General features: G+C 39.2%; 2 protein-coding genes across 3 annotated transcripts; one reads left to right on the plus strand and one right to left on the minus strand.

The window, feature by feature from the left end:
- The first annotated feature begins 516 nt into the window (after positions 1-516).
- clcn6 (chloride channel 6) lies at positions 517-17,431 on the plus strand. 2 transcript variants are annotated; one of them, XR_007137772.1, is made up of 24 exons: positions 540-642; positions 2,498-2,557; positions 2,643-2,708; positions 2,793-2,858; positions 2,970-3,036; positions 3,141-3,247; positions 3,540-3,666; positions 3,792-3,859; positions 4,524-4,582; positions 4,708-4,840; positions 5,057-5,170; positions 5,518-5,684; positions 5,778-5,901; positions 6,273-6,402; positions 6,968-7,121; positions 8,520-8,676; positions 8,854-8,960; positions 9,630-9,816; positions 10,895-11,052; positions 12,621-12,777; positions 13,102-13,209; positions 13,504-13,629; positions 14,293-14,433; positions 14,482-17,431. XR_007137772.1 is itself a non-coding variant. In XM_027167534.2 (23 exons), the coding sequence occupies exons 1-23, from the start codon at positions 556-558 to the stop codon at positions 14,371-14,373; spliced, it is 2,610 nt and encodes an 869-aa protein (XP_027023335.1). In that variant the 5' UTR covers positions 517-555; the 3' UTR covers positions 14,374-17,431. The 2 variants fall into 2 exon arrangements, 1 of the variants encoding a protein (XP_027023335.1); XM_027167534.2 differs by having other exon boundaries at positions 517-642; positions 14,293-17,431.
- Positions 17,432-21,114: 3,683 nt separating this feature from the next.
- On the minus strand, positions 21,115-22,402 carry nppa (natriuretic peptide A). Its single transcript, XM_027167490.2, has 2 exons — positions 22,220-22,402; positions 21,115-21,880 (listed from the first exon to the last, which is right to left on the minus strand). The coding sequence occupies exons 1-2, from the start codon at positions 22,331-22,333 to the stop codon at positions 21,590-21,592; spliced, it is 405 nt and encodes a 134-aa protein (XP_027023291.1). The 5' UTR covers positions 22,334-22,402; the 3' UTR covers positions 21,115-21,589.
- Positions 22,403-22,859: the final 457 nt, after the last annotated feature.

A 22,859-nucleotide genomic window follows, 5' to 3' on the forward strand; every position in this document is an offset into this window, starting at 1 on the left:
ACACAGACACAGGTGAGCTACCGTTAATTATATAAAGTCAATAAACTGTGTCACACAGTGTGTGTGTATATATATGTGCATGTATATATATATATATGTGTGTGTAGTGTGCGTGTATGTATGTGTATATGTGTGTGTATGTGAGTGTATGCGTGTATTTCTTTCAAAGAAGCTATTATAAATTTGATTAACTCATTCAATGTTCTCACTTTTTGTTTTGCTATTTTAAATAAAAAGGATTTTAACTGCTGATGATTAATTGCCTATTATTTACTTGTGCCAAATAACATATAAGAGCTAATCTACACCCACCTCTATTAATATGTTAATAAATATTAATTAATATATAGGTCATACCGCAAATAAAATGTAAATAACTCTGTGAATAAATCAATAGGCTCGAGTTTATAATCATTCTTATAGAAATTCTTATCTAAGGAAAAAAAAATAAACTTGAAATAGTTCTGCGCAAATCGAGCGCAGGAACAAATCACTTGAATCCGCCTTTTCGCGTCCCTGAAGCTCACGTGACACGGGTGGCATGCCCACCAGTGTATGATGCTGAAGATGGCGTGTTGTGGGAGCTGTTTGTGTTGTCAATGCTGTTGTAGAGAGGGAGACACCAGAACACCAGAGGAGCTGGTAGGTTATTGTGCCGTATAGGAAGAAGAATAGAACACAATCTCCGGCATGCTTTTCATTGTTTTGTGGTTAAAGCTAACACTGCTAGCTAGCAGAGATTGTAATGGACGCACCAGCCGCTTGTTTTCTTCCTGCACAACACACCAAGATCGTGGGTTTTCATCTAACAGCAATGATTTGCAGTTTCCACTCTGGACTTTAGTGTGAATGAATCCTGCAGCTTTCAGTTCTCCTTGTGTCGGAGTTATGTAGCTTTACTACAGTCACAAGATTCAGTCTAATATTAAATCTTCTTTAACATTAGGGGAACTTTACCTATAGCCATAAATAGTTTTTTTTCTTAATTTCTGTATTTAAAACAGTCTTTAGAACAGAAACAGAAAGGACAAAGTAAGCCCTTTGTTTAGGAATAATTGACCATCTGGTCCTGTGACACAATCCTACATCAATAAGTCAAGCTGTTTTAGGGCTGAATCCTAAATGACTCCTGATCCCATTCATATACGCACTACTTCTCATATAAAACCTCGTTTAACGTATATATAGGAATCTGCTGCAAACCTTAGGACGACTTTTTCCTCTGAAAAATGGTTGAGGATTAACATATAAACGATGAGAGATTTATTATGCTTACCAGCAACACACCAGATTTTGATCTTTACAGATATGCAGAAAACTGGAAATGTAGTTTTTAGACCAGTGTGATGGATACTGACACATTTCACTTGTTAAATAGAGAAATAAGATCAGTAAGGATTAACGCACGTGCGTACACAGGATGAACGGCTATCAGGACATCAGGAAATGTCACTGCTCGAACGCCGCATGTAATGAATTAAACGCTGAAGGCGTAAGAAAACGAGTCTACAGCAGAGCGTGAGCATGTGTTTCCTTTTAGATCAGTTTTAACTTCGTCCTTTGGCACAAATCATACAGACTTACACTGGAGACTCCTTTTATATATCTTAAATATAATCCTGAACAGATTTAGTTTGATGGTATCTTAAGTCTATAACCTTGTGACAGAGTGTTAATGTATTCATAGGTAGAGATCTATCACAATCTATCAGAAAACACGCTTAAATATAAATCAGCACCCGTTTAGCATCTGATCCAGCAGTAGCACCTTAAAAGTTTTCAATGACCTCTTGACCCGTAAATAAATTAAGCTAATGGTACGTAATTGGAAGATAACAGCAATTCGGCAGAAAATCACTACCCCAAATCATCATAAAAAAGCAGCACGTAGAAGTATTCTGGGTTTCACACTGTAGATGGCAAAGTTTCGGTTAAAGATAGAGTTATTTGTTGGCTCCGAACTAGGCAGCAGTAATAAGGATAATGTATATTATCAATTATTTTTATTTATTAATATAGTAAATAAAAACAGAGCCACGCTTGATCCTGATCAGTTTGGTTGATTATCTAGTAAACAATATCAGTTTAAGTTATGTCATTTATTTTTATTTATTTTTTTTTGGTTTAGATGTAGGTTATTCTTCCTGTCTGTGAGTCAAGGTGTTCAGTTCATGAAGGCATTTTCATCACATGACTACTGTAGGAATAGTTTAGCAGGCTAAGGAAGTTTTACTGTATAAAATGTGCAGCGTTTTGAAAGTCTACACGTGCGATGGTGCGGCAGCTTTTTTGCGCTAGCGGGGTTTTTCTTTTTTGTCGAAAACAAGTTACAATCGTTTACAGCTCTAAGCCTATTCATATACAGTGACATTTCTGTAATATTTTAACTGAATGACAAGGGATAGGGCTTCGAGTGAACATATCCGTTCTGATCGTTCGTTTGGGATTAGTTCATTTATGAAGTTTGTGATGCATCGTGTCGTTTCTACTTTGTCAGACGATCCTGGGCGAAACCAGAGAAGATGAAGATGAAATCCTACCACGGAAAGACTACGAGGTGAGAATACTATGTACGATACAGCTCAATTGAACCTGTGAAGAATAAAGAGACTGTTTGAATGTTTTTTGGTGTATGTTTGCAGAGTTTGGATTATGACCGGTGTATTAACGAGCCTTACGTGGAGGTGTTGGAAGGGATGGACAATAAGGTAGCTATGAATCTCTGACTGCTGTGTGCTGTTTCTGGATGAACTGTTTCTCACTGAAATTATTTCTCTCTCATTTCATTCCAGAAAGCCAAAAAGTATGAAGCTGTCAAGTGGATGTTAGTGTTTGCTATCGGAGTATCTACAGGCCTGGTACGACACGTTATGATACGAATTATACACTAGGTCTAGTGTCCAGGGATGTTCAGGATGTTTTGTTGTTTAAGGAATTAATTATTTTTTATGTATTTTTTTTTTTTTTAGATCGGCGTCTTTGTCGATTTCTTCGTGCACCTCTTCACCCAGCTGAAGTTCAGACTGGTGGGAAAATGTATCCTCCATATAGCGTTTTTTTTTTTTTTAGTGTTTACAGCGTTTATCCGTGTTGCTTTTCGATCATGAACGATCGTGAATCCTTAACGTAATTCCGTTTAGCTGTGGAGGAGTGCAGTGAAAACGGCTGCCTTGCTTTGTCATTGCTTGAACTTCTAGCGTTCAACATGGCGTTCGTGTTTATCGCCAGCGTCCTGGTTCTGATCGAGGTAACACAGCCGTTACACCCTAGCACCGCAATCAGATCTGATGTAATCGGATCACTCACCACCACCACTATCATCATCCTCATCATCATCCTTAGGCTGGGAAATACATGACATCACTATATTAGCCTCAGCCTGAGAGTTAAATATCTAACTGTAATATTGTGCAGTGCAGAATGACCAGGATTAAGTTTTTCATTCTTCACACGTATCTTATATACGGTATTGTGTTCATCTGTCAGCCTGTCGTACTTCTCGAAGAAAAGATTTGAATGCCATAATTGTATTATTTCAGCCTGTGGCTGCTGGATCAGGTATTCCAGAAATCAAAAGTTACCTGAACGGTGTGAAGATCCCAGGAATCGTGCGACTGCGCACCTTTATCTGCAAAGCCGTCGGCGTTCTGTTCGCCGTAGCCGGAGGTAGCGAAAAACACCACGTCGTTTAAGCTGCTGTTTACAACGACATCTGTAATATCGTGTCAGATATTCCTTCATGATTATTTTTAAACTCTTATAGGTTTAATGTCACATGTTTGTGCATTCAGGTTTGTTTGTAGGGAAAGAAGGACCCATGATCCACAGCGGTGCCATTATTGGAGCTGGACTTCCCCAGGTACAAACTAACAAAGGTTTTTATTTGCTAAACCACATACATCAGCTTAATGGTTGAAGTTATTTATACTTAACACCAGAATTGATACAGTAAATCTATTAGTAGTGCACTTGGAGTTGTTAAATAAGGAATAGGATGTTTGTGGTGTTCTAAGGAACCCCGTTCCCACCCTTAAGGTTATTCGTTTTCAATAACAAACATCCCAAAGTGTATTATTTGCCCACAATATAAAAAAAATCTGTTATTTATTAAAGGATGCTACTCTTTATTTGTTTGTAGTCATCTTGTCACTTACTGTATGCTATGACAGCTGTATACAGATGTGCCCTCACCAGCCGTACTGCCACTTGTTCTGTGTCAGAAAACGTAACGTTAATTCCGTTACCTCTGACATTGGAGACTCCTTCCAAAAGGATCTATTAGTTACAATAAGTATTAGCGCTAAAGCTTGAACCCTGACCTGCTGATTTGCGCCATACTGACCAATCAGAATTGAGTATTTAAAGGTTAAGCGATACTAAGAGCAATATAAAGAGAACGGCTATAGCAATCTAACGGAATTCATATTATTTATTGACTTTTTTTTTTTTTTTTTTTTAAGTGTTTTTAAGAATGATCTTGGTTTTTTTTTTTTGGTCAAAAAAACAAATATGCTTCAATTTAGTTTCAGAGCATCACCTTCAGGAGAATCCGCTTTCAGTTCCCCTACTTCCGTAGCGACAGGTGAGAACGTCACCAGGACATGCTGTTACATCATAACAACGTATACACTGCGAGTCTTTCATGCTGATCATATGTTATTGGTTCATACTGCTGTTTTAATGATGTGCTTTTTTTTCTTCTTTTAGGGATAAGAGGGATTTTGTGTCTGCAGGTGCAGCAGCAGGGGTGGCTGCAGCATTCGGGGCTCCCATCGGCGGTACTCTGTTTAGTCTGGAGGAAGGATCGTCTTTTTGGAACCAAGCTCTCACGTGGAAAGTGGTGAGGAAGCGGTTCACCTTGGGAGAAATGCTTAGATCCTGGACCTCCAGTTTGTTGTTAGAGCGTTTGGTTGAAATCGTAATATCAGCTCAAATTTTGAAGACTGATTAACGACGACACGGACAAAAATATGCCGGACGTAATGCAATAATAAATAAATAAAAGAATAAAGACTGAAAATAAAGAATTAATGTTGCCTTTTGTCTTGGCCTGTAGTTGTTCTGCTCCATGTCGGCCACTTTCACTCTCAACTTCTTCCGCTCTGGGATCAACTACAACAAATGGGGCTCCTTCCAGCTGCCCGGCCTGCTCAACTTCGGGGAGTTTAAGGTAAAAGCGTTTAAAAGGCTCTGTGTTACTGATCTCTGTAAAGCTGCCAAGAACCTTAACCCTCTCTGCTACATGGACACCATGTCATGGCTGATCCTACACTCTGACCTAAATTAAATTTCATAAATAAAAAGTAAATTTCGCTGAGATCACGGTCTAGTATGATCTTTTAGACTCCCAGCCACTGGCTGCAGTATCATCGTGTATTCAGACTCGCTCATATACTCGAATCTCCCGACATTTGGTCCGACGATTGGTTTTCTTCACTGTGAATCTCAAGCAGTCATCCCAAAAAAAGTTTGAATTGTAAGATTTCTCTATTGATGTTGTGTATCGTTCCTCTTCAGTGTCCAGACGGAGATAAGAAGTGTCATTTATGGACCGCGGAGGACCTGGCGTTCTTCGTGCTCATGGGGTTGGTAGGCGGCCTCCTCGGCGCAGCGTTCAACTGCATCAACAAGCGGCTCGCCAAATACCGCATGAGGAACGTCCACCCCAAAGCTAAATTCATTAGGTTAGCGTTCTGACACGGTGCTTGTTGGCTGTTATTTCTGTTTTAGCTGTAGTAAATATTTCTAATAACAAATGGACTCTTCCTGGTGTTCAGGGTGCTGGAGAGTCTGCTGGTGTGTCTGGTGACTACTGTGGTGATTTTCATGTCCTCCATGACCCTGGGCGAGTGCAGGGATTTAGTCTCCCCAGCGGCTAACAACACAACAGCGCTAGTTAGCGTAAGATTATATACCCAGAAATCATTTGCATACTTTGATTAAAGCTTATTATTTTCAAATAAATGAAATAATGTTTTTTTTTTTAACTTAATCTTTAGAATTTGACAATTGTTTTACAGATTTATTTATTTATTTATTTTATCAGTTGATATTTTTTGTTAGAAATATATAAATTTTCTATATTTTTATACATAAATATAAAGTTGGATACTGAAAAGTAATAAACCTTTGGGGGGGGCTCCACATTAACGTTTATTTATAGAGATTTTTCTCTTTGACAAGTTAAGATGCGATACATGAATATGTTTAGATGAGAACACAGTCGTTTATCAAAAATCCTTTTTTTAATTTTTTTTTTATATTAAAAATAGGTGACAGCAAATGAGGACGTGAACTCGACGATCCGGCGGTTCTTCTGCTCCAATAAGACCTACAATGACATGGCAACACTTTTCTTTAACCCACAGGAGACTGCAATACACCAGCTGTTCCACCAAGATGGTGAGATACTTGTTAATTATACACATATGTATACACACACACACACACACACACACACACACACACACCCGTGAACTAGCCTTGAGTTACAGAGAACATTAGCCCTGTGAAATTAGTGGTGGTTAAGATGCATCGTTTCTTCTTCGTTATCAATTAATCGCTAATTGACAGTGAGCCGCTGTTGAGAAAGTTAGCTAACAAAACATAAGGTATCATCTTGTGTCCACACACCTGGCATCGAAACACTGAACGCTGAAAAACAATTAAATGAAATAAAAATTGTCAAATGTTTTGTGTATTTTTAATTACAAACTCTCTCTCTCTCTCTCTCTCTCTCCCCCCCTCTCTCTCTTGTTCTTTCTTTCTCATTCTCTCTATCTCTCTCTCTCTCCCGTTCTTTATTTCTCTCACTCTCTCTCTCTTGTTCTCTCTCTCTCTCTTTCTCTCTCTGTTCTTGTTCTTTCTTTCTCTCTCTCTCTTTCTCTCTCTCTCTCTCTCTCTCTCTCTCTCTCTCTCTCTCTCTCTCTCTCTCTCTCTCTCTCTCTCTCTCTCTCTCTCTCTCCAGCCACCTTTAGTCCAGTCACACTCTCTCTGTTCTTTGTGCTGTATTTTATGCTGAGCTGTTGGACATATGGTGTCTCAGTCCCTAGTGGACTCTTTGTCCCTTCACTGCTCTGTGGTGCCTCTCTGGGACGCCTAGTGGCCAACGTCCTCAAAATGTACGTACGTCTTGATCGTGTTTTATATTTTTCATGCACAGACACAGTATAAGGAACAAAAAAAAAAAACCCAAAAAGGACGAGCATCGTCTCATCCTGGTCAAGAGTTTTAGTTAATAATATTTACTTCAAACATCAGAAGAGGGTTAAACGTAAATTCATGGCCTTTAGATGTGGTCCGGTTGCTGGTGTCAGATGGGATGGTTCAGGAAATGTGAATTCACCGCCTTTTAAGTTTTAGATTTTCAGAAACTGCTGGAATGTTCTGCTATTTTCACACACAACAGGCTCTTATCCACTCGTTTAGCCAATTACAATTTGTCCCTTGCTTTCAAGCCATTAACCGACTGTTCACTTGCTGTATAATATTTCCCATCCTCTTGACACCACTGTGACAAGATCATTCATGTTATTCGGTTATTAACTGTCAGTTGTTTTAATGTTCTGGCTGATCTGTGTATAGTTTGGATAAAGGCTTTAGCTTGATTTATTTAAGTGAACAGCCATTTCTAAATTTGCCTCTGAAACCAAACATATTTTTACTGTCGTTTTCATTCGGAAAATTTCGACTAGTTGAAAGCTTTTTCTTGGCCAATTTATAATACCATATATATACTAGATCCCACCCTTAAAGGTAGGGTGCACGATGTTTGAAAAATGCTTCAGAAAAATGAGTCGGGCCGACAAACAAAACAAACGTGTAGCCAATGAGCAGAAAGGGGCGTGTCTTGTCAGTATGCGGTGGAGAGAGTGTTCAGTGCGCATGTGTGACATTAGCAGAAAGCGATTGAAACATTGACATGGTGGATACCTGCCGTTACCTCTGCCTCGGGTTCTAGGTGTTGAACGTCGTCTTCCACGTGAAACGGAGCTATACCTTTCAGTTTACAACACACAGTACTACAAAAACACATTTGACCTGTATTACCATAGTATTACTTATTGAGTTCATTAACTGATGATAAATAATCCCTCAGCCAGCTGCCCCAGCAGGTTCCACCATAATAGTTGCCTGGGTTGCTTATGTATGTGTGGGCGGAGCTATCAAAACAGGGGTGACACCCATTTGGCTTAGGGGTGTGATTGTTTTGGTCATTTCAAATGTCAACATCAGCTTTCAAACATCATGCACCCCACCTTTAATGTCCTCATTATTACTCGAAAATAGTAGAAATGAACAAAACCCATCAGATTTCTTGGTGACCTATGAGGAAATCTTGCGTTGCCTTTACTTCAGATATGACTAACAACCTACTGTATGTGTCAAGATGTTTTTAAGAAAGAGAAACAGAGAATAAACTCGAGTCCAGATCGATTAATTTGGTTTAGTGTAGCTTTTGGTTTGACGTTATCTCTTACTACTTTGGAAACGGTATAAGTTTCTCTTGTGGGCTTTAGGAATCTTGGTATGCAGATATACTCAGGGACTTTTGCTCTGATTGGAGCAGCTGCCTTTTTGGGAGGCGTCGTACGCATGACCATCAGCCTCACCGTCATCCTCATCGAATCGACCAATGAGATCACGTATGGCCTTCCCATCATGATCACGCTAATGGTGAGCACAGAGTCAGTCTTCATCGTCACCTGTTTACTGTATAGAAAAAATGAACTGGTTTCTGAGAATGGGTAAGAATAATATAAGCAAAACCTAGAAATGCTTCAGAGAAGATGTGTGTTTATAAATGTTTTGTATATTACTGATCCATTTATTTATTTATTTATTTTTCATCAGGTGGCCAAATGGACAGGAGATTTTTTTAATAAAGGAATTTATGATATTCATATTCATCTGAGAGGAGTGCCGCTGCTGGAGTGGGAGACTGAAGTAGAAATGGACAAGTGAGACAAAAAAAATACAAATACGAACCATTAAAAATCTTTATTTGCTAAAAACGTGCACCTCAACATTAGACGTCAAAGTAGCACATCACTAAAGAAACCACTACATTTGCAATCTAGCAAACTGACCAATACCACGACACTCTACTAAGAGACTAATTCCCATCCCTTCTTCTGCGCCGATACGGATTACGGGTCGGATCGATACATTTTCTTTTTTTGTGTGTCTCCCTTACTGTCGTTTGGTAAAGTCGCTTCTGTCTTTTCATCCTCGCGGGCTCGTTTGTGGTTTTCCTGGATGACTTGAAAATACTGCTGCATTTTCTCGTCAACTCGCTCGACAAGCAGCGTAGAAGCTGCATAGATATTATGGAGGCGTAGACATACTTAAGAACGCTGGGAAATGAATAGTGGGAAATGGAGTTGGAAAAATAACTCGATGCAGCCTGGACACGAGTTTTAATCACACAATAGACTACAACTACTAAGTATAACAGCAGTGTGCCATCAATCACACACGAACACATGCAAAACTATCACACAGTATATCACAATGTATTCATCGCACAGACCAGTTTTTCTTTAGGCCTATCTGTGCATAATAGTATAACATTAATCTAGAGGTTTGTTGTTGTTGTTGTTGTTCATTATTTTCGTTCTCACTCTCAGACTAACTGCCAGTGACATCATGGAGCCCAACCTGACCTACGTGTATCCACACACACGCATCCAGTCTCTGGTCAGCATCTTGAGGACCACCGTATATCACGCCTTCCCCGTGGTCACCGAGAACCGGGATAATGAAAAAGAGTTCATGAAGGGGAACATCCTTATCAGCAACAACATCAGATTTAAGGTACTGTTTTAAAGTACAGCTGGGTGACGGTTACAGATTACAGTAAGTCTTTCAGAGCTTTTATTTCTTTAAAAGTTCGTCACGTCTTCAGACACAAACATCAACGGTTGCCGTCACTCATCACTGAACACGAATGATAATTCTGTTATTTATTAAAGTATATACTGTAGTGATCCCTCGTTTATTGCGGTTAACGGGGACCGGAACCCCTCGCGATAGGTGAAAATCCGCGAAGTAGGATCGGCCCTAAGTTTGACCTTTTCACTGATGGTCATCATCTTCCTCTGCCTCTTGGCTTCATTAGAGGAACCTTTCACAGGGGCACAGCGCTTAAGAGGAATTGTAAGGGCTTAACGAAAAGATAATTTCGAACACAATACGCGAGACACAGTTGACCGCGGCAACGAGAGTGGCGAGAAACAACAAGGGAAGAAACTGGGAGAGGATGCGATGATACGCAGCCAATCAGCTCAGATCTCACGTGGGGAACCAATCAAAGCCTCTGAGAGAGTTTCTCTCTTTGTCTGGCATCCTGGGCAACTGTTTTTATTTTTATTTTTCGACAAATATTTTTGAAAAATCAGCGATGCACTGAGGCCGTCAAACTTGAACCGCGAAGTGGCGAGGGATTACTGTATTATTATAATAACGATAAAGGATGGTGATGAAGATCTTTATTCTGTCGCACACGTTATTATTTAACAATACGAGTCCACGTCACTTTCATACAGTGCTGTTTTTGTCCACACGATGGAGCAAGCGACCTGCATTTCAAATGACTTGGTTCACTTTCATGCTGAAGAGTTTTTGTTCTCTTATGGAGGCAGTGCTTCAGTTAGAGCTGTGTTAGTTACGATTATGCGTAGTGACATGTGGAGCCTGTAAAGTAGGAATGTACACAAGCACATGTGGACTGACGTGATGTTCTACCCGACAGTCAACAGGCTTCTGCTTCCTTCATGTTATTACATGATCAATTCCATTATGTAATGTTGATTTTTTTCTTCACTTTAATGTGTAATAATCTCCGGGTTATAAATATGTAAAAGGATAAAAAGGAAGTTGTCTTTTTATATAGAAAACAAGCGTGTTGACACGGGCGGGGGAGCAGAGGCGAAGGTGCCAGTCGATGAAATCGTACCCTTCCAGTGAACTACGTAACATGTGTGATGAGCAGGTGGGAGTGGAGCTAACTGAGGAAGGTCAGGACATCCTGCAGCAGATGCTGGAACGAAGGTAAGCAGTCTGTGTCACACTGTAACGCCACTTTCTGTCAAATCAAGCTGCCGAAGATTAATAACTTGCTACTTCCATTACTCTTTAAAGGAATAGTTCAGTAACTGATATCTGATATAAAGCGTCCCTTACTTTTGGATCTGTCAACTGGTCAACTAATACATCACTTGTCACCGCAGCGGGGACGGCGACTTACGTCAACAAATAGTGAGCCGACAATAATTCAGTTTAGATGAAGTCAGTTGTGCAGTCTGCTGCACAAAGTGAAATCCCACACCTCCTCTTCATTTCACTATTATAGATGAACCTAGAGGTCTGTGAGAGTTCTGCTTTTCCTAATCCCGCTCACAGCCTTTGTAGGAATTCTGTCCTCCTGTTTATTGTAGAATTTTGACCAATCCTCTTTGCTCTCACTGTTATTTTTGTTCGCGTCCTTCCGCAATATTTTTAACATATAAATACTATTTTTAAGTAAAATGCCGTGATCGTATCAGGACCTTATGAGGAACATTTATTAAGTTCCCAATTTACCATAAACATGGGAACCACGTTGCTCTGTGTATCATGTATTGCGCTTTTTTTTATTATTTATTTATTTATTTATTTTAATTAATTTATTTATTTTTTCCTTTATAGCCAAATCTACATGTTATTTTTATTACGATGTTCAGTGCAGTGATTTAGTTCTTTTTGTCTTTAGGACTTTAGCCTAAAGAAGCATTTTGTTTTAGCTAGTTGACTAATAAATAATCACAGCCACTTATTTGAAGCAGAATTTAGAAATCTCGATTGATCAAACACACAGATCAACGCTGTCAATTCTTGCAGGTGAACCTTCAGAAAAGTATTGGCAACCCTGAACATAGCTTTATGTTAGAAACAAACACTTTAATATTTCTACTCTGTTCATTTATTCACGTCCCCATTTGTTAAACTGGTGTCATGGAAACGGACACAATACCAAAAAGGAGGTTTGTTTGTTTGTTTGTTTGTTTGTTTGTTTGTTTGATCACATGGTAAGGTTTCGCATAATCCGACAAGAAAGAGCTCGGCTCTGAGTAATCTGATAAGTAACATATTGCAGTCTGAGCTCTTAGAGAACCAGCATAATGTTTCACCAGAGCATGCAGTTTGTTACGGCTCGTTAAACAGTGTTCTGCCTTCAGGGACTGCACCCTACTTTCATCTACTGCTAGTTTTACATTCATATCGTCTGCCTCCTGAGGCAAGCTCGCATCTCCAAACGGCAAGCAACTGGAAACAAACAGAGATGGTGGATGCTCATTGTTATCAATCACAACATAGCTGGATGAGAATTAGCATGCTAGAGCCAAAAAACACCTTCTGCACTCTGCATAACGTTTACTCCATCATGTAATCTGCTATTTCTGCCATAAAATCCATTAAAATAGGGATAATTATTCTAAAATCAGCTTACACCAGATACAGAAACTACTCTTTATGTCAGTGACTGAAATAAATATACAGTGAGTGAAATAAATATACAGTCAGTCACACGCAGTACTTGGTACATGTCATGCATATGGTGTTTGTGTTGTTTCGGACAGACACGCGCCGTACCCGAGTCTGTACCCAGACCAGTCCCCTAGTGAGGAGTGGAGTATGGAGGAGAGGTTTCGGCCGCTCACCTTTCACGGCCTCATCCTGCGCTCGCAGCTCGTCAACCTGCTCATACGTGGAGTGTGTTACACCGAAAATCAGTCGGTCAGTGTTTACATCTCAGCTCCTAACTTCAGTATCTCCTCCATGCTCACATATCGCCTCCATATTCTCAACAGCATAGAGTTTAAGTATTCACTATAATCACAAGCATTTATATATTGTCACCACCATGATTACAGTCACCACAAAGTTCAGCTGTAATCTCTATTAACTACATAAGTATGATCACCTTTACCACGTGCCAGTGTTGGTTAGTGTTCTCTCAGTCTCCTGGCTATAGATAGCTGTGGTGTTGGGGGGGGGGTTTGTTTCCTCTCATTCAATCCCATTAGCTGACAATTTTCACGTCTCATTTCTCTGCCACAGAGCGCTTCTCAGCCACGGCTCTCTTACGCAGAGATGACGGAGGATTACCCACGCTACCCTGACATTCATGATCTAGACCTCACCCTCCTCAACCCACGCATGATAGTGGTGAGTCTGTTAGGAGAGGAGGTCTCCGTGCTCACGTTCAGCTCGTATACTCCGAGGACAACGGGGGAACGAGAGCAAGCGCAAAAGAGAAACCTAAACATAGAGAGAGACATTAAAGACATTGTTAATTAATAACTAATCAGTTATTAATTAGTGTCGCTGTGCCTTTTCATCGAAGCGGCTTTTTAACTTCTAATAGTTTGTTCCCTAAACTCTCAGAACTAATTAGCCTAATTATTTCCACACAAGCTCCATTCCTGTCGATTGCTCATGCCTTTCTCTGTTTAACCGCAGGATGTGACTCCGTACATGAACCCGAGTCCATACACAGTCTCTCCGAACACGCACGTGTCTCAGGTCTTTAACCTGTTCAGGACCATGGGGCTTCGCCACCTTCCTGTGGTCAACGCAGTAGGAGAGGTACATTTCCCCAAGCACTAATAATCATTAACGATGACACACACAAAGCCTTGTACGCATCTTTTCAGTTCCTGATTGCGATCATATACAGTCGCTGGCCATTTTAATAGGAACACTGGTCATTCGTGCAGTTATCCAGTCAACCAATCACACTGCAGCAGCACAGTGCGTAAACTGATCAGATAAAGATTCTACAAACTTTACAAAATTCTTTGTTTTTGTTTTGTTTTTTTTGTTAACTCTCTTGTCTTAGTGAACTTGTGCTAGGTGTATCCTCAGAGGTCTAATACTTGGCTGACCAAAGTGTAACCCTGTGTGGTCTTTTGCTGTTGTAGACCATATCTCCTCTGATGTTGATGATTATCTCCTCTCACCAACCACATGTTTTGCTGGTTGGTTGTTTTGTTTGTATTATATATCATACACTGAATATCCCAGGAGATTAGCAGTTTGTGAAACACTCAGACCAACTCATCTGGCTCTAATGTGAACATTTAATGCGAACGCTAACTGAAGCTTATGCATTGCACCGCTACCACACGATCGGGCGATCGGATACGTTCCTGAACGAGCAGGTGTACGGGTGTTCCTATTAAAGTGCATGTGTTTCTTTGTACTTATTTTTACACATGACAAATACTTTGTGTTCTTACTCTTTTTCAGATAGTGGGGATAATCACAAGACATAATTTGACTCATGAGTTCTTAATGACGAAGCTTAGACAGCATTCCATCACCATCTGAGAGGAGCACTCACATCATCTGGTATCAGCCGCAGCTCAGATGAACCCGTGTGTGTGTGTTTGTGTGTGTGTGTGTGTGTGTGTGTGTGTGTGTGTGTGTGTGTGTGTGTGTGTGTGTGTGTGTGTGTGTGGGGCTCTCACTGTTAAGCCAATCCTGGGTACTTTCTGGACCACAACAACATGGTAAAGCATGTTCGTACTGACTGACAAAGACACACACACGCACACACACACACTGTCAGACTGTATCATACTAATTCAAAAACTGAATCATGAAACTCCAGCCACATTCCCATGTGTGAGATCTAAACATTCGCCTTGCTTTATGAACCTCACTGTAGCACTTTTTTTTTGTTGTTTTATTATTGAACGTTGATTGTTTTTGTTACCAGACTTTAATTTTTTTATTTTTTATTTGTGTCAACATGTTCTTGCACTAACTGTTCATTTCAACAGGAATGTAATGTAAGGCCAGAAGAGAATATTACAGTATGGCATTATACTAAACAATTCCTCATATCCCACTCTGCAGTATTTCATATATGAGTCAGTGGTGTTGAATTGGCATGAAGTCTGAGATAATATCTCATCTCTTTTTTTTTTCTCCTTTTTTTTTTATATTAAATGAATACGGCAGCATTTTCCGAACAACTTGCTGTCTAATCCCATGTATGTGTGAAGACGTCAGACAATAAGTTACGCTTGGACTGTTTTCCTGTACTGAGAACAGAACGAAATAACAAGCCGTTGCTTTACGTAGGTGTGTTGCAGGCATGAGGAAACGGAATGATGACGAGCTTCTCGTTTTTCCTCACGCGACTTCCTTTCGCTTTTCCGTATTTCTTTTGCAGATATCGACAGACGCTTTCACACACGTACTGTACACGGCTCTGCATGTTCAGCTCTCCTTACTGCTCTCACTCTCCGTCCTTAAATCTCCTCCTGCGTTCACTGTTGGGAAAATCAAAACATTGTTAATTAAGAGAAATTATTTACCTCTTCTTCCCCTAGACTCCGCCTTCCCGGCTCTTGTCCACGCCATCATGATCACATCATGAAACGTGACATAAACCTATATAAACATACATCAAGAATGATTCCCAACAGGCATCAGCTGACATAAGGACTGCTAAGTCCAGAAACAAGATCTAAATCAAGAAAGTTTAGGATACTTTACAAATCGACATGCATTACAGTCATAATACATGCATCAGAGTTTCAAATATCAGCTTATTATCAGTTCTAGAAATATGATGACACTAATTCTCATTTGTTTTTGTTTTTTTTTGTTTCTTTTTATATTTTAGACCCACAATTGCATTAAGTTTAATCGAACTATAAGATAAAGATGTTAAGGCAACGCAGTGCCATGACACTTGTGTATATTTTCTCCGACCGTGTTTGCGTTTGATGTCACTTTAATCAACCTGACCAAGTCTGCACTCATCATGACAACTCAGGTGTGATTGACATCAAACTTGACAAAAGTAGCCTTTATGACTGCTGTGATTCTTTATATACACAGGAGAAAAATTTATTATGGTCTCTGTGTTGGAGGGATGGCATACACACTTCACTTCCTCCTGTAATACAGAGCATAATTAGCCAATCGGTGATGCAGCACGTGCAAGCGGGCGAAAAGATCGTGTGCTTGTTTATTACAATAAAAAAAAAATACTAATTCCCTATTCTTGAAATTACGGCTTTGAAATGTACGGAAAATCTTAAATAAAGCAGCGTTTAGCTTCGTAAACATAGAGTAAACTTTTTTTTTCTCTTTCTCAGTACAGGAGAAATGCCAGTGTGTCCACATACTGTACTCTTCACACATTGTAGCTACAGGGGGATAAAGTAATCAATAAAGTAATCATTTAAATCATTTAAAAATGATTCCATTTAAAGTGTACAGGAAGAAATGACAAGTTTAGTTCTCTAAACCCTTCAAGGGACCAGCTTTAGTTTAGTTACAATCATTCTCGGGGACTTCTGGACCACCAGAGGAAAAAAAAAAATGTTGTCAGAGGGACCTTTCTCAGGGTGTGTCTGTATTGATGAACCGATCAAACTACTACAAAATGATATTAATGACATGTCTAATACTGTGATATAACAGTAGAAAAGCATCCATGTCATTAACATCCATAATGTGTATAATGTTTGAGATTTCTGGAATGAATACACTAAGCATTGCTTTTTTAAATTACTATCGTTATTATTATTTTTTATTCTTTTTTTTTTCTGTATTTAAGATTAAGCTTCTGTGAGATTTATTTGCCGAACGAATGTTCGCCTTTTAAGCGCTTTGTTACGGATCATATCAGTCAGTGTGAGTAAGAGAAAAGCTTCAGTGCGAAAAGTGCAATCTCTGCTTTTTAATCTATCGCTCCATCCGTGATATTCCGAGTGTTTGTATTTTCCTTAAGCAGATGATGTATGTACACTGTAAAGGTTTTAAAGGAACTTTCCCGTGACTCCTCTGTTACATGTAAAAGACTGGAAGTCTTCCCGCTGTCCTTTATACCTTTTTCAACCGCACTGACTTTCATCCATGATCAGTATAGTATTAGTCTTACAGTATTAAACCGATCAGTGGGTCTCAAAAGCAGCAAACAATCTCTGCCCGATATTTACAACACTGGATGATTCAAGGTTTATTCTTAGATTTAAAAAAAAAAAATCAGTATTATAGTCGTTTGCTTGAGATTTAGAGATTTTAGATAGTAATAAATTCACATCTTCAGATGTGTTATGGATTTTTTTTTTTTTTTTGATTTTTTTTTTTGATTAGTAATGATTTTTACCCCCAGCCTTTACTTTCATCTGTACACTCATGCATATCTACATACCATGTCCGTTTTATGAGGAAATAATTACCATTTCTAAACATTTGACGATCACAAAGACCTGACCGGCTTTTTATCCAACACCCCATTTTTGTTGTTTGTTGTTTTTCCACGTGTCCTGCCTTGGTTTCTCTGTAAATGACACATTGAGAGTGATGCAAAGTCCTGTGCCTTGACCTGACTTCTAATAAACATTACTGCAAGCTCCTGAATGAAGACTAAAGTTAATTGCTTGGTTTTTTTTTTTGGTTTTTTTAATCAAATGTCTTGTCAAATATTGACATGGTCGAGTGTTCCTTAAGTCAGAAAAAAAGACAGTTACAGGTTAGTAGATAGATGTAACATCTAAAACTGACTGACCGACTCAAAGTCATGTTTCTGAGGATGTCTTCAGCTGCTTTAAATCGGTTTTCATCATGTAGGTCAGTATCTAATCAGTGGTCAGAGATCCAAATTATATGATATCGTTTGAAGGAAAGTAAAGAATCGGGATAATAATGATTGACTGCTTACCACAATAAATGAGATAGGATGGTAGGGTAAAGTTTTAAATTGTCAATTAACACTAACGCTGCATTCCACTTACCTTGCAAGTAAAAAGGTGAAGTAAATATCAGGTTTGATCTCGAAGCATTCTAGCTAAAAACCTCTGTACAGATGGGTGATGTGGACGTTTCCATGTAGGTCACTTTTTCACAACAACCCATACGTGTAGATGTTTTATGTAATGTTTATTTTTTTCTCATCACTCTTGGTGTTATAAACACATGAATGTCTGTATATAACGATCTATCTAAAGCAATAATTGCATATTAAATATATAATACAGTATATACAACATAACTCATTCAATCATAAAAAAGTAATATTTTATTTACTGTTAATGTTGTGGGCAGTTGTGTTGAATTATTTTTTTTTTTTTTTTAAAAATACTGCTATAAATTCATAAACATAACTATAAGATGTAAGTAAAATTAGAAAATAGCTATTCCCAACATTTAAATTCTTAAGGAAAAGAAAAGAAATAAACAGAGAGATGGAAATCAAACGGTTTATTCACCACTTATCTAAATTAAAGCATTAAAAAAAGTCATTAATTTTGTTGAACTCAGCAGTGCTTGTGATCTACATGAACCTGACAGCAGCAGCTCCAGCCTTAACGGAGGTGGATGTGTCAGACTACAATCTAAGACATAAAGACTAATGTCGTGTCAGTCAGTAATCAGACTTCCCTCACTGGAATATTCCACCGTGATCCGATTTGCCTAAGATCTCTGACTGACGAGAACAGAGAACTAATGAGCTTCTAAAATGAAGCTGCTTTTGCTTTGCGTCATTTTTTTTTTTAGCACTTGGAGCATGTAATTGTGGTTGAGGTTTGAGTAGGAGGCCTTAATTGATATAGATAAACTTGAATGGACAGTGGAGACCCAGTGCCAAGCAAACACATATTTGTTATGAGATCCGATTTATTCATGCTGTCATCATGTATTCAAACGACGGGCATATCAGCGAGTAAGACGCTAATCCGCATGAACAACTTCCTGGAAATTTCTAGCATGGGAACATTTTTGGATGAAATGTGAAAATAGTCTACACTTTCTAGGCAGCAATAACCGAGATAGTCAAGACATATAAACATCCTTCAGCTGAATTATCAGGTATCAGTTTTACATTTTACAAAGGAAACTGTTTGATAACTCGAGCCAAAACCTCGATATCCAACCTGAGGATATGTGTACAGGTAATCCATTAGCTAGCTGAGCAAGCTAGACTAGCTAGTCAGATGTCTTGATTATATGAACGTATACGGTATAAAAGCTCTGTGTTAAACTTAAGATGTTACTTCACCTATAGTTACCTGCTGAGTTAGATATACAGTACTGTGCAAACGTTTTAGGCAGGTGTGAAAAAATGCTGTAAACAAAGAATGCTTTCAAAAATGGAAGTGTTAAACATTTATTTTCATAAATGAACAAAATGCAATGAATGAACAAAAGAGAAATCTAAATCAAATCAATATTTGGTGTGACCGCCCTTTGCCTTCAAAACAGCAGCAATTCTTCTAGATACACTTGCACACAGTTTTTGAAGGAACTCGGCTGGTAGGTTGTTCCAAAGATCTTGGAGAACTAACCACAGATCTTCTGTGGATGTAGGTTTCTCACATCCTTCTGTCTCTTCATGTAATCCCAGACACACTCGATGATGTGGAGACCAGGGCTCTGTGGGGGCCGTGCCAACACTTCATGCTGGTTTGAAGGCAAAAAGTAGTAACACCAAATATTGATTTGTATTTGCATTTTGTAAATTGACAGAAATAAAAACTCATTATTTATATTTCTGAAAGCATTCTTTGTTTACAGCATTTTTTCACACCTGCCTAAAACTTTTGCACAGTAGTGCATTGTGTAATAAAATATAATTGCTGCTACAGCCTATGTGTGAAAGCAATCTTTGCATTTTTCTTACAAAACAGTATGATTTATCATCAGCTTGCTACTGAAACTCTAATAGCCAGCTAGCACTATATTTCTTTATAGAAATATTAACATACAAGAACATTTCTGATTTATTATTCATATTAACTGTATAAGTATATGAAAAGCTCACATTTCAGTGTTTATTCTCTAGGTTTTTCACCACACACGTTTACTCTTGTGTCATTTGTTTTAATTAATATTAGTTAAATGGTCCCTGGTGGTCCAGTGACAGGATTCTGTGCTGTAACCACTCGCTACCTGGTGGGAGACAACCCACCCACCGAGGGGTTAATTCTCAGTGCTGGTCCCAAGCTCAGATATAATGGGGGGGTGATCAAGAAGCGCATCTAGCCTAAAACCTGTGCGTAAATCAAACATGCTTGAAAAAAATTGTAAACTATTACTAAAGTAGTAAGACTATAGAATAATAGAAGTAAGTGTGTTATACCCTTTCCACCACTATCTATGGGACAGGAACAAATGTAGCATGCCAAGGCATTTGAACAAAGGACGAATAAAGGCAGATTTCCAGCAGTAACGACGACACTATGACTTCAGTATCAAAAGCAGGTGGTGGTTCACCATGTCTCTGGACTCCTTCATCAAGTCGACCTTAGAGCTCCGTAATTACACACATTACACCAATCTTCACCTTCAGCAGGTGTGGGGTGAGAATGCCAAAAGCTCCACTAGAGCACTTTTATGATGTAATTGGACAAGACAGCTAATACCGCTTTTTCCCCCTGTGTGCTGGTGAGGACTTATAGTGTTGGTGAGGGTAATTTGAGAAGCTGGAAAAGATGAGCCATTGACAGTCTGTTAGAATTTGATGAGGCGGCTGTGTGCAGTCGACGGAAACACGGCAGCTTTTTAATCAGGGTCGTCCGACACGACATACTCTGAGAACCAGAGCATTATTAATGTAATCAAAGTGTGGACCCTTAGAGGCTAAGATAATAGGATTAAAGGCAATGCAGCTCAGGCTTTTCAGTAAAGGTTAGCGCAGGTGTCAACAAGCTCAATGCTAATGACCTCCTGCTGCGGCACTGGTCGTTGATCTGTTGTAGCTTTGCACTCTCTCATAAACCTCATCCATTAGGCAGGTTTTCATTAGTCACAATTTAGCGATATATCCACTAATAAGCTTGGTCCATTAGGCAAGACTTCATTAGATACTTAGGATGAGTAGGTGGGAGTGGAATTTCCGAACACGCTTTCTACCTGCTGGTATGTTTTTAATGTGATAATGTGCTAAAGTGCCTGGATTTGAGTCCAATGATATCGTGACTAATTATAGGTTCATGTATACAGTATATAACTTATAGAGGACATGGTAAGAGATCACTTCCTGAGAAAATATTTCCGAACGTTAAATGAAATCTTTGAGACAAAAACATTTTTCAGACTGAGACAAAATAAAGGATGTATTTATTTATTTATTTATTCACACAGACATTTTAAAGTCACTTTGATTTGACTGGAAAGAGAAACAGTACATACATGTAGATTATTGACGTGCATATAAAAGGAAACAGACAAAACAAAGAATGTTTTAGATAAATAAACTCCAGCTGGTAAGTACAATGTGAATACACAGACAAAACGATGTGACCTTTATAAAATTGAAATCAATAAAGCATCCGTTAGCTCTCGGTTCTGTGTGTTAATAAACGGATCTTCAGACAGAAACTATGCTCAGATTTAAATCAATCTTAGAAATCTTAGAACTATTAATCACTGAATTACATTCACACATTCACACCAATACCCTAAATGTATGCGCGCCCAGTCCGACAGTTTTTCAGCAGGTTTTTCTGAAGCACTGTTTCTTGCATGTTGTCCTCATGAACTTCAAACAGATCCAGTCTCTCGGCAGAGCCTGACAAAACATTTAACCTTTCATAGCATTGCAGCCGAGAGTGCTGGAGGAGCCGATGCGGTCCAACCTTCCGCCGAAGCAGCCAGAGAAGTTCTTGCTCTTTGTGGACAGCAGGAGATCCATGAGGTGCTTCCTCTGCATCTCGAGTCCCTCATCAGTGTTGCTGTCCTCAATCGGTTGCTGGTCCACCCTGCCTGGAAAAGCCTGGCTTTGGCTTAGTGCTATGTTCCTGTCCTCATAATCCACACCACCTTCTGTATCCTCTTCAGCTACCAAGGCTTCTTCAAGCTGCTGGAGCAAGTTCTGTGGAACACATCATGAAGAAGATTAATGGTTTAGTGGCTGTTGGGTCGAAAGTTCCCTATGTTTTCAAGGCCATCTTGATGTGTCTTGCTAGTGCAGAAGCAGCAACTCATGTTTGGCACTGGTTTATTCATGTTCTCCAACCACCTTTCATTGATATTATTTTAGTTAAAGCCATTAAACTGGTGTACACTACTTTGATGTACATTTTGGGTAACTACAGATGGACAAATTTAGTCTCATATGCTCATATTGTAAATCTGTCACTATTTCATCAGTCATTTAGTCAAGAGTTAAGTAGACGAATCATCAGTGTTTCAGCTCAGGTTTTAAACATACCTTGATCTTGCCGATGCTGTTGGCAGTGTTGTGCCTACTCAACACATGAGCTTGTGCAGCTAGCTCATGACAGAGCAGGACCAGGAATCCTGCTAGAATAATTCCTTTAACCATCCCTGACTTCCTTTGAGGCTTGACTATAACTTTCTGTGATGGCTGTGTGCTTGGCTCTGTCTTTTATTGGGACAGTCAGGCATCTAGGACTCACCCTTTCACAAGCCATGTGAAGTGCATTCCAACACCTCGCCTCCGATAGGTTCTTGGGCTAGATTTCCTTTTAAGTGGCTGTTTGGTGCTACGTGATGTGCCTTTGAGAGCGAGGTTGTGGTGGGCGACGAGTCAGGCACAAACAGTCAGTGACCTCAGGAACAGTTTTTGAGGGCAGGAAGAAGACGTGACACCCATCATCAGGCATTCATCCACTACACATGCCTTGCGTTGTTGGAGCATCAGGTCAGAACTGATAACTTCAACCTACACTAAATATAATGTTTGGATGGTCAGACCATGCGTGTTCCATATTTAGACTGAGAAAACCTTATATCTCAGTAATATGTTAAGAAATCTTTTTACCTTCATGCTTGAAGTAAAAAAGTGCAATAGTTTGCATCGATACTGTAAGTCAACAGTAGCTGATATT

This window comes from Tachysurus fulvidraco, chromosome 14, assembly GCF_022655615.1.
Source record: "Tachysurus fulvidraco isolate hzauxx_2018 chromosome 14, HZAU_PFXX_2.0, whole genome shotgun sequence".
Taxonomy (NCBI): domain Eukaryota; kingdom Metazoa; phylum Chordata; class Actinopteri; order Siluriformes; family Bagridae; genus Tachysurus; species Tachysurus fulvidraco.

Coding starts and splice junctions, on each gene's coding strand:
- clcn6 (XM_027167534.2), top strand. CDS start 556: ATGATGCTGAAGATGGCGTGTTGTGGGAGCTGTTTGTGTTGTCAATGC. Junction 2,558..2,642: donor TACCACGGAAAGACTACGAG/GTGAGAATACTA, acceptor GTATGTTTGCAG/AGTTTGGATTATGACCGGTG. Junction 8,961..9,629: donor ACTGAAGTAGAAATGGACAA/GTGAGACAAAAA, acceptor TCTCACTCTCAG/ACTAACTGCCAGTGACATCA.
- nppa (XM_027167490.2), bottom strand. CDS start 22,333: ATGGTTAAAGGAATTATTCTAGCAGGATTCCTGGTCCTGCTCTGTCAT. Junction 21,881..22,219: donor ACAGCATCGGCAAGATCAAG/GTATGTTTAAAA, acceptor TGTGTTCCACAG/AACTTGCTCCAGCAGCTTGA.